At 45.3% G+C, this 12,150-nt stretch overlaps 1 protein-coding gene across 1 annotated transcript in view; it reads left to right on the forward strand.

Annotated features, from left to right (window-relative positions):
* Positions 1 to 2,174: 2,174 nt before the first annotated feature.
* Positions 2,175 to 12,150, forward strand: part of bcr (BCR activator of RhoGEF and GTPase) — a 159,258-nt gene continuing 149,282 nt past the window's right edge. The window contains exon 1 of the mRNA XM_036588600.1: positions 2,175 to 3,705. Within this exon, the coding sequence (XP_036444493.1) occupies positions 2,175 to 3,705 (1,531 nt within the window). The remainder of the gene's footprint in view (positions 3,706 to 12,150) is intronic.

A 12,150-nucleotide genomic window follows, 5' to 3' on the forward strand; every position in this document is an offset into this window, starting at 1 on the left:
TACTGACACAAAATCCATGTTTTACATCATTGTTACTGAGTGACTGTGTAGTTGGCATAAATACCCATTCAGAGTTTTTAGTTTTTAGTTTGGAGACACCTGTTCATCCAGCGTTTCTTCTGAAGTCTCTACTAAGACTTTACACTAGATGTTGGAACATTGCTGTGAGGATTTGATTGTATTCAGCCCCAAGAGCGTTAGTGTGATCAGATACTGATGTTGGATGGTCAGTTCTGGATCACTCCAACTCATCCCAAAGGTATTGGATGGAGCTCCCATCACTCCCAAGAACATGGTTCCACTGCTCCACGGGCCAACGCTGGGGGGCTTTATACCCCTCTAGCCGACGCTTGGCATTGCACATGGATGTAACAATAATATTAATATATAATAATACATAACAATAAGATTGTTATTATTATTAGGCATTCTATTGCCTATTAAGATTATACAAGCTTTGTGCTCAGCTGAAAGCCTGTTGCTGAATTACTTGGACGTGGTGTCATACTTTTGGTACACGACTCAGCGTTTCCTAATGAAACTGTTGCATTGAATCCTCTAGTCTTCTGATTAAAGCCTTTGCTGTAGTGTAATTGAGCTGCAGCCCTCCAGATCAGCTGTCATCTTGAAAGACAAAGGGGAAAAGGAAGAGCTGTCCAAACCAAACTGCCTTAAAATGTGAACAAAGAGGTTTATGACTCTGATCTTTCAGCTGTGTGATTGCTATAACCTGCCGCAAGAGGGCGACAAAGACTAAGCATTAAGCATTGTAAATTAGAAGCCAGTTCCAATGTAAAACTGCTCAATTTAGACAGCTTGTGCACAGTAGTGTTGTGTATCATCCCACATATATCACCACAGTACAGTGAAGAAATATTCTAATTATTTTCATCAGTATTTTTTCCCAAAGTCACTTTCAGTAGTGCTTAAAGTTATGATACATATAACAAAACAAAGACAATAACATTACAAGTCAGTTATAGTAGATTAACAGTATATATAATCTATAAAGAGGTTTAATTTACCCTGTTTTAACATATTTAGTGTCAGACGAGAGTATTCTGCTGCCTTTGTTTGCTTCAGCTGCTTATTGACGAAAGAAAAAACATTATTTTACATTACAGATTAAAAACAATTTAATACACTGCATGAATAAAAACAGTCTGAATGATGATGACGTAGATCTGATGCTTTTATTATTGTTATTATCATTATGAATGAAATCATTCAGAGCAATTCCAACATGCATCACTAAGTAAATATGTAAATGGATGCAAGATAAACACAAACAAGTCACCAAATAAATAAGAAATAAAAAGTAAACAGACCGTTAAAGAAAAGACTACGGAATCAGGAATGATGCTGTAATGCTGTGAGGCTGGAAGGGGTCGTCATTCCAGCTCACTGGTGTCAGTCATACGGAGTGGACCCTCCCTTTCCTGCCTAAGCTCCTCCCTGCTCAGACAGTGGCTCTGTCGGTTGTCCAGCGGACGCGCAGGCTGCAGCGCTCCTCTCCTCCGCTAATTAACAGCTGCAGAAATGGGATAAAACGTCCAAGGGGTTTTCACAGAATCCCGGATCTCTGGAGGAGCGGCGAGTCTCTCTTAGAGGAGCGCAGGTTTTTTTTGTCCTCTTTTCTTTTCTCTCTGCCGGAGCGCTGTTTTGTTTCATTGCATTCTCCGCAGACGTCAGTACAATAGAGGGGGACCGGAGATCATGATGGAGAAGCAGATGATGGCGCATCATGAATGAGGCCAGGACAACGGGACCAACTGCCCATCAGAGGTTTCAGTGAGTGGCGGTCGCTGGGCTGGCGCTCTCCGGTTAGACCAGGAGGAGTTCTTTGTGCGTTCTTTCCTCTCCGTGGTCGCTCTGGAGGTGTGCAGATGCTGTCATTGTGCTGAGGGTCTGAGATCTGTGAGTAGGGATGATGCAAGCGAGGAGAGCCCGAGCTGTCTCGTTGTTTCTGTCCGGTATGGTCGCTGATGGTCATTTAAGACAAGAGGACCACACTCCTGAGGACCTTGAGCCAAGAGTGGTATGTACACGTACGTGGTTATCCCTTGTTCTGAGCTCTGACTGTTGAGTTTCTGACACTTTAGGCACGTTCAGGTTGACTTGAGAAAAGCCCACTTGGCTGTCGTTACTTGAAACCCTCTTAGAACTAGACTTTAATGTCAACGATGGTGGAGCCTGTAGGTTTCATCGAGGCCTGGAAGGCGCAGTTTCCGGAGTCGGAGCCTCCGAAGATGGAGCTGAGGTCGGTGGGAGGCATCGAGCAGGAGCTGGAGAAGTGCAAAGCGTCCATCCGGAGGCTGGAGATGGAGGTGAACAAAGAGCGCTTCCGGATGATCTACCTCCAGACGCTGCTGGCCAAAGAGAGGAAGAGTTATGACCGGCAGCGCTGGGGCTTCAGGAAGGCGCAGATGAACGAAGGAGGGGATCCACAGGCGGGAGGTGGGCCTGACCCCCAGCACCCCCAGCATTCACACGCTCAGGAGCCTGGACAAGGGGAGCGCAGCAGGTTCCAGCCTGTAGGAGGAGAGGCCAGGGTCAAACCGCGGCCTCCGCCAGCCAGGAAGTCTGCCTCGCATGGGGACGGGCTGGAGCTACAATCAGCCTTTGAGCACCACCAGCCAGGGCAGGGGAGTGAGACAGATGGGCTTTCCCCATCCAAGCAGAGGGGAGGGGTCTCCCCACGCAGGCCCCATCCTCCTCCTGAAAAGGAGCTCCCCTCAGACCCGAATCCCAAAGACAAGCCAGGCATGGGACTCGGGGTGGCCGCGCTGCGCTCCAACTTCGAGAGGATCAAGCGGGCCAACTCACACTCGGCCGGGGACGGCAAGGCAGCCCAGGAGAAGCAGCCTTTCTACACCAATGTGGAGTTCCATCACGAGAGGGGCCTGGTGCGAGTCAACGACCGCGAGGTTTCGGAAAAGATCAGCTCCCTGGGTACGCAGGCCATGCAGATGGAGCGCAAGAGGTCCCTCCACTCACTACCGGGCAACCTGGCCACGGTGGCCGGCGAGCTGCGGGCCAGGCCGGTCTACAGGGGGCGCTCCAGCGAGAGCACTTGTGGCTATGATGCAGAGTGTGAAGACGGAGAACCCAACCCGCGGTCCAGCCGAGACGGTGCAGGTCGGCCCAATGGAAACAAGCCTCCGCCTCCGCCGTGGCAGCCATCGGACTTCCAGCCCTACAGCACCGTTTACGTCGGAGGCATACCTGCTGATGGTGGAGATGGCAGGGTGACGATGCGTGAGCATGGAGGAGGTAATGATGACCTTCACCTCACCTGGCCACGGCGGTCCTACTCTCCTGGGAGTTTGGAGGACATAGGGGGCGGAGGAGGTGGCGGCTACACGCCTGACTGCAGCTCCAACGAGAACCTCACATCCAGCGAGGAGGACTTCTCGTCGGGCCAGTCGTCCAGCCACGTGTCGCCCAGCCCCACGGCGGCCTTCCGACGCCCCTTCCGGGAGAAGAGCCGCTCGCCCTCGCAGAACTCGCAGCACTCGCTGGACAGCAGCAGCCCCCCAACTCCGCAGTCCCAGAAAAGGCACAGGCAGCAGCAGCACGTGGTGGTCTCCGAGGCTACCATCGTGGGCGTCCGCAAAACCGGACAGATCTGGCCACACGGAGATGGAGACTCCGCCCCCTCCAACCTCAGGGGCCCCCATGACAACAGTTACCATGGAGACCTTGGTAAGTGATGACTCTCCCCGATGTGCTCTGCTTGTAAGTGTTGCGGTGAAACTTGGCAGCCTGGCCGGGGTTTGCTGAGTGGGTTGAGAAAGAATGGCAAAGGTCAGCCATCTGCACAACATGCTTCACTACAGTACTGTAGTCCAGGAGTCTCTCTGCACTGCATAGTTTTGTAGGTTCTCTGCTTTTACAACTCGCCTGATTCAGCCTAAGGAGGGGTTAATAATTAGCCCATGGTGTGACAGCATGTTGGAGGGGAATTCCACCAATTTTTTAAAAGATTCTGCATAATTAGATCATTGAGAAGGAAAAAAATGTTAATTGTTGAGAAACTGCCTCAGATTCTGCTACAGTGGTGGTAATAGGAACCAGATGTCACACTGTTTTCAGTGCAAATATAGCCATTTTACTTACTGTCCAAAACCGCCGATGAAAAACCATCATGTTTTTATGTGATAGTGATAAAGGATATTGGTAAATCTGCATGTATCTCTCTACCATGAATGCATTTAAAAAATGTGTCATACCAAAACCACATCAGGCAGTGTATTCATACCCATTTCATGTATTAACTCTCTGTGAGGGAGCTTTTTAGAGACATAAAACTCTTCAGACGTCTGGTTCCTATCACCACCACTGTAAAAAACTTTTGAAAAAATGGTGGAATTCTCCTTCAAACCAGATTCTGCGCAGTATCCTTATATTAATGACTTAGCAGTGTGTGCTGATAAACGGGAAAGTTGTCACAATATGCCTGAGTGACTGAATAAGTTTTTACTCTTTAGGGAATAAAATTTCAACATTGCTAGTTAAAGAGCATCTCTTAAAGCTTATTGTGCTTAAAAACTCCTTATGTTCCTTTTTTCACTCTTTGTTCTTTCTCATCTGTCAGCCTACTTATGGCAGGGTTACTGTCCACTCTCTGTGTCCTTTAAACATGATGACAGACTGCCGGAGTCTCTTTGGCTTGCTTTTGCCACAAGCTCTGTCCACAGTGACTCAGGCCCACTGGGCAAGAGAGATGTTGAGTAATTAACTGAAAGAGCTCATTTAGATGATGAGGTCAGATTGAGAGTCTGCTGAGCCCGAGTCTTTGTTAAGAGCAGGGTGGGAGGGGGGCTGCCAGTGTGTCACATGGCTACCCTGCTCTGACCATGTCTCACTCTTTCATTGTTTGATTGTGCTGAGGGAATCTCCCAGGCAGACCCAGCTAACTTCAGATCAGTGGAACGAGTGAAAGCCGACACCTTCGGAGATAAGATTGTGTCTGTCTGTGTATACGTGCCCTGACTGTGAGTGGATGGAGAGCATTCATGTCTCAGTGCTGATGATCTATAAAGCACTCTTTGTACAGGATAAGTTTTAGGTGAGGAGGTGGGGTAATTTAGAGGGGAATTGCACCGATTGGTCAAAATTTCTGTATAAGTCTATCGTCATTCAGGATAGTTTGAAATGAAGTGGTTCGTTGTAGAGAAACTTACCAACTCTTATGTATTTACAGTGGTGGTGATGGGAACCAGGAGTCACAACGTTTAGACACAAATATAGCCATTTTATTTACTATCCAGAACCACCAGTGAAGCTTCACGAGTCTTCTGAGTTTTATATGTAATGTTGATGATGGTAAAATAGTGATAAATCTGAAAAATTAAGTTTCTTTGCCTCACAACATCCTGCATGTACTTCTTCACCATGAATATATTTTAAAAATATGTCAAAGCAAGCCAATATCTCAGGCATCAGGCAGTGCGGTCATTAAATAACTTTTTGTGGTGTAGCTTTTAGAGTCAACTCTTCAGACGTCTGGTTCCTATGACCACCACTGTGAATAACTCTGATTGACCACACTGAATGACTTTGTTTACATCTTATACAGAAATGTAGGAAAATTAGTGGAATCCTCCTTCAGTGTCTCTGATTTTTAGTCTCATCCAAATCCATCATGTCAGTAACGTTTTACAGGCTGCACAATGTCATGCCTATGAAGTCTTTTAGCTACAGGTAATTGTACTGTAGAAATAACGCAAAGTGATATCCGTCCTGTGCCATGTTGGTAAATATTCCATCATTATTTGCTTAAGTACCGCGACCCTAGCTGGACTAAGCGGTTAACGATGATGATGATGATGATGATGATGATGATTTGCTTAAGTATTCAGGCTCTCAGGAAGTCATTTACTTTATGATTATCTGCAAATGTTTTGGTTTGTTCCTTCTTGACTGCTATAAGAGCAACAATCTTCCAGCCAACCATCTCACTGTTTAAAAATCAGAATACAGAGAGATTTTTTGTTTTGTTTTGTTTTGTTTTAGGGATTTAGTCTAGTTCTGGACAACACAGCAATCTGAATGGGGATTGTCCTCAGGCTTAAAGTGAATTAGAAAATATCTAATCGCAATTTTTATGGCCAATATTGCGATTTAAATGTTAACATTTTCCATGTTTAACATTTAAACACTGTGTCCACTCACTGTCCACTCTATTAGACACTTCTACCTTGTCAGTCCACCTTGTAGATGTAAAGTCAGAGACGATAGCTCATCTGCTGCTGCTCAGTTTGTGTTGGTCATCCTCTAGTCCTTCATCAGTGGTCACAGGACGCTGCCCACAGGACGCTGTTGGCTGGATATTTTTGGTTGGTGGACTATTCTTAGTCCAGCAGTGACACTGAGGTGTTTAAAAACTCCAGCAGCACTGCTGTGTCTGATCCACTCAGACCAGCACAACACACACTAACACACCACCACCACCACGTCAGTGTTACTGCAGTGCTGAGAATGATGCACCACCGAAATAGTACCTGCTCTGTGAGCGTCCATGGGGGTCCTGACCACTGAAGAACAGGGTAAAAGGGGGGCTAAAAAAGTACACAGAGAAACAGATGGACTACAGTCTGTAACTGTAGAACTACAAAGTGCACCTATATAGTAAGTGGAGCTGATAAAATGGACAATGAGCGTAGAAACAAGGAGGTGGTCATAATGTTATGCCTGATCGGTGTACATATGCTCCAGGCTGTTTTTTCCTCAAGAAGTGAGAATTGAAGGATCGAGGATGGAACGCTGAATGTGGTGTGCCAGACTGACAGACCATCCTGAGTTATGTAGGGTAAAATTAAAACTGCAGCTCTTGCGGTTTACAAAATTGCACTCATTGCTATTTCATTATAAAACAGATTAATTGTTCAGCCCCAGATTGTCCATTAAAAGGGAGATATAGTCCAGGACTAGTCTTAATCTCTGTCTAGGAAATGTTCAGTGTCATGCTCTTGAGGTAGGTCAATATTATACTATGGCTGCTGATAGTTGCTTCTTCCAACAGTGGCAGTAAATAATCCACCTGGGTGGAAACGTCAACATAAATTTCAGTAGAAATACAGAAGGACTATGAACCTGCTTCAAGAGTAGGAGGTTAAACATGCAAAACAAGTTCTGAGCTAATAACATTAACATTAGAAACGTTTCCATTCTCTTTCTGTTTGCGATGTTTGCTGCCAAGCAGCTCGTTCCAGTCAAACAAACCTTTAGTTATGGGAATGTTTTATGTCCTTTCCTTAACCAAAAAAAAGTTGCTTTTGGTTTTTCAACTAAAAAAAAAGTTGTATTTAACATGTTTCTTTCTCTGATTTCATGCATGTTGCAGCTTGTGTATCTTTGGTTTTCCTGACTTCTGCATAATCAACTATTAAGGAAATTTAGTTTGTTTAATTTTATTTAGCATTTTTTTCCCCGTCTCTACTGTGACAAGAGAGCTCCCGATTCTGTGCCTTGTAGAGCTGTTGGAGCACGTTTTTGGACGTTTCTCTTTGTAAGTGCTAAAAATTGGTAGCATTGCTTTTAAAAATGCTCCTGTCTCCTTCTATAGACCGATCAGGCATAACATTATGACCACCTTCTTGTTTCTACGCTCATTGTCCATTTTATCAGCTCCACTTACTATATAGGTGCACTTTGTAGTTCTACAGTTACAGACTGTAGTCCATCTGTTTCTCTGCATACTTTGTTAACCCCCTTTTACCCTGTTCTTCAGTGGTCAGGACCCCATGGACCCTCACAGAGCAGGTAGTATTTGGGTGGTGGATCATTCTCAGCACTGCAGTAACACTGATGTGGTGGTGGTGTGTTTGTGTGTGTTGCGCTGGTCTGAGTGGATCAGACACAGCAGTGCTGCTGGAGTCTTTAAACACCTCAGTGTCACTGCTGGACTGAGAATAGTCCACCAACCAAAAATATCCAGCCAACAGCGTCCTGTGGGCAGCGTCCTTTGACCACCAATGAAGGACTAGAGGATGATTAGGGCATACTGTACAGCAAGAGATGAGCTATCGTCTCTGACTTTACATCTACAAGGTGGACCGACAAGGTAGGAGTGTCTAATAGAGTAGACAGTGACTGGACACAGTGTTTACAAACCCCAGCAGCACTGCTGTGTCTGATCCACTCGTACCAGCACAACACACACTTACACACCACCACCACGTCAGCGTTACTGCAGTGCTGAGAATGATCCACCACCCAAATAGAACCTACTCTGTGAGGGTCCATGGGGGTCCTGACCACTGAAGAACAGGGTAAAAGGGCGCTAACAAAGTATGCAGAGAAACAGATGGACTACAGTCTGTAACTGTAGAACTACAAAGTGCACCTATATAGTAAGTGGAGCTGATAAAATAGACAGTGAGCGTAGAAACAAGGAGGTGGTCATAACGTTATGCCTGCTCGGTGTATACCTAACTATACCTCCATCTCCTGTGAGGGAAATCTGTCACATGACACTAAATATAGGCCCAAAAAAATATTTGCACTGCAGGATTTCAACATTTCAGCTATCAGCAAACACATTATCTGCTAAGTTGAACTGAAAAACATGGCCTACATCGACAGGCTCCTCAAAGCATTTCATAAAAGATTCTTTGGATCGAGACACATCACACTCTAATTATGAGAATCGTTCTCGGATCAGATGCTCTCCTCTGATCTCGTGCAAGTCAGTCACAAGCCTTACAGACGTCCTGTGGTTTCCTTAATGGACGTTTGTCTGGGAAACGTATCCCGTACGAATATTACTTAAGATGAGTAGTAGAATAGCAGAACTGTAACCTATACCTAAACCTTCTCTCGGGCTCTACTCCTACAGAGAATTCAACCACAGGTGTCTGTGAGATGCAGCCACAGATAGCACTGACTCATCAGACAGACTCTTCCACCTCCCAACTGGTTTTATGAGTGCGCTTACAGGAAGCCTTGGACTGGGGACAGGTTATTTCCTCAAACCGTATCCAGTATCTTTTAACCTGTGTGTAGCCTGGAGGCACGGAGAGTCAGCAGGCAGCGTGCATGTGAGCTTGGCTCTGGAGTCCCACAGCTCGGCACTGACACAGTGAATGGCATTTCAGGGCGAAGCAGACGGGCCCAGAGGGTGCTGGCACCGGCCGCCCGCCTTCATGCCAAGAAGGTCTTCTCTGTGGCAGGAGAAAGATAACCGAGGGCAGATGAAGATGGGTGCTGCTCAGGATGCCCTGGGCTACCCCAGTGACGTTTCTGTGCCCCGTTAAAAGCCATTGGTTTTAAATCGTCGTGTATCGCTTCTCTGCTTCTGTTGCTTGGTCGAATTCTGGCGCTGGAAAAGGAGCAATAGCATTGCATTCTTCTAATAGACAGATAAAACCATTCTTCCTCCTACAGTAGTGAGTCAGGGTAAGTCAGTAGTCACTTATAAACTATGATTCATTCAAATATGTACAATGGCTAGACCTAATGGGATGCTAACTTGGTACTAGCTAAGCCGCCTGCTTCCCTGTTTTATTCTATTCCTGTTTAAATAGAGAAAAAGAGAACTGCTGGAAGGAAAATCCATATCATAGTCAGCTCACTTCATGAGTGAGGCCTTAAAGAGTACAGAGGCTCATAAGTGCCGGGCCTGTACAGGTGTGTGATGTGCTGAGAGAGAGGCAGAGAGGTAGAGGGAGGTGTTGTGTGCTTAGAAAGAGAGAGAGAGAGGCATAGTTTGTGTTGAGCTGCTGTCTCTGCTTGAGTGGTCAGAGATGCGGGGGCTGCAGAGAGAAGCACAGATGGGTAGAGCTCTCCTATTGCGTAACAGCATGAGCAGCATGAGCAGTCTCTCTCTCTCTCTCTCTCTCTCTCTCTCTCTCAGCTCCCGGCTGCTGTGTGTGTGTCTGAGAGAAAAGAGTAGTCGTATTTGTGTGAGCGTACATATGGCACCACCAGGTGCTGAATCTCTGAGCACTAAACAACACACAGGATCTCTGTGTTCTTTTTAAAAATAGCGGAACCCACAGGCCGCTGTGGCGGGAGAACCCAGATTTAATCTCTAAACAGCTTCAGAGTCACAATCCGTTTTTATTCACCAAGTACAGGATGTACAAGGAATTTCTCTTGGTGCAGGTGCCATAAATTGTCCACGCATTGGTCACTTTATGAGGTAAAAACCTACCTTGTTTCTACACTCGTTGAAAACTGAAAGTTTTATCACTTACCATTCTTTGCCTACTTTGTTAGCCCACCTTTACCCAGTTTATCAATGGTCAGGACCACCACAGAGCAGGTACTATTTGGGTGGTGGATCATTCTCAGCACTGCAGTAACACTGATGTGGTGGTGGTGTGTTAGTGTGTGTTGTGCTGGTACGAGTGGATCAGACACAGCAGTGCTGCTTGAGTTTTTAAACACTGTGTCCACTCACTGTCCACTCTTTTAGACATTCCTACCTTGTCAGTCCACCTTGTAGATGTAAAGTCAGAGACGATAGCTCATCTGCTGCTGCACAGTTTGTGTTGGTCATCCTCTAGTCCTTCGTCAGTGGTCACAGGACGCTGCCCACAGGACACTGTTGGCTGGATATTTTTGGTTGCTGGACTGCTGGACTGAGGTGTTTAAAAACTCCAGCAGCACTGCTGTGTCTGATCCACTCAGACCAGCGCAACACACACTAACACACCACCACCACATCAGTGTCACTGTAGTGCTGAGAATGATCCACCACCCAAATAATACCTACTCTGTGGTGGTCCTGTGTGGGTCCTGACCACTGAAGAACAGGGTAAAAGGGGGCTAACAAAGCATGCAGAGAAACAGATGGACTACAGTCTGTAACTGTAGAACTACAAAGTGCACCTATATAGTAAGTGGAGCTGATAAAATGGGCAATAAATGTAGACACAAGGTAGGTGTACCTAATAAAGTGCTCAGTGAGTGTATATAATTTAAAGATGTATAAATCAAGTAATATATTTTGTCACTATCATATACAAACCTGTAACTTGATGATGAATTGATCAGTAGGAATGGACCTTAAATCTAGTTATAGCAACCAACATTAAAATTAAGGGTGTTACAAGGATGATACAAGGTTTTGTTACAGCAGTGAGTAAGTAACATGAAAAGATTGCTGTTATGTATTGTTATATTACAAGTACTGAGGTTGTAAATGATTATAGAACACATATATATTATGTGTTTAGCTGTGTTTATGATTTAAGTACATCTCATTGCTGTCAGAACAAAATCTTGTATCTCTAAAAAAAACTTTTAATGGACATTAATACTATGATTTTGTTCCGAAGTAATTTTGAACTATTTTTTCTGCTCCATTCATCTTAAAATGCTCACATAGTGGTGGGCAACATACCAGTTTGCCCTCCTCCCTGTTTTGCTGTATTTCACACATGCAGAAGGATCCAAGAAGGTTTCAGTGATTGTGTTACTTCTGCAAAGTCAGGTCCATCTGGTCCCGTCCATGTCCCTTTGGTCTCCTTCCCACAATGGGAATCCCGCTTGTAAATTCCAATTGTTTGCTGATGGCTTTGTTTGGCTTTGTTGATTTAGAATCAAATGTTCTTGTCTCAGAGATGAGTAAAGAGAGAGAAAGAGAGAGAGAGAGAGAGAGAGAGGGGGGGAGCACAGGACAACAAACAACTCCCCCTCGCTGCTCTCACACAGGCTTCCAAGAAAACATCAGTCATTCATTATGGATAAAAGACTTTGGGCCCCTGTGCAGCTGCCTCTCTGCACACATGACATGGCTGTGCACTGTAAGTGTCACTGGTGTTCCCCTCAACTTCCCCTTTATAATAGCTGAGAAAGGCTGGATTATTAAACACAAGAACCAGAGCTGGACCAATATCGAGGGTCGTGATGAATATTTTAGCAAAATACCTCGATAACGATAAATGTGACAAGAAATTAAAGAAAATGTTCTGTATAAAAATCAGATGTAGACAATTTTCTGCTTATCCCAGACCCCTTAGTGGCTCAGTTTGGTGTCCAAACTTCTTTAGTTTTAAACTGGAGCTGTGAGACTAACAAACATTGCTAACAAACACTTGATGTCAATAGTCACCCAAATTTTTTTATTAAATACATCCCCCAGACTTCTCGCAACCCACTCCAACTACATCCAGGCCTACAATCGGATTTCTACTTTGC

The sequence above is a fragment of the Colossoma macropomum genome, unplaced genomic scaffold (genome assembly GCF_904425465.1).
Source record: "Colossoma macropomum unplaced genomic scaffold, Colossoma_macropomum, whole genome shotgun sequence".
NCBI lineage: Eukaryota > Metazoa > Chordata > Actinopteri > Characiformes > Serrasalmidae > Colossoma > Colossoma macropomum.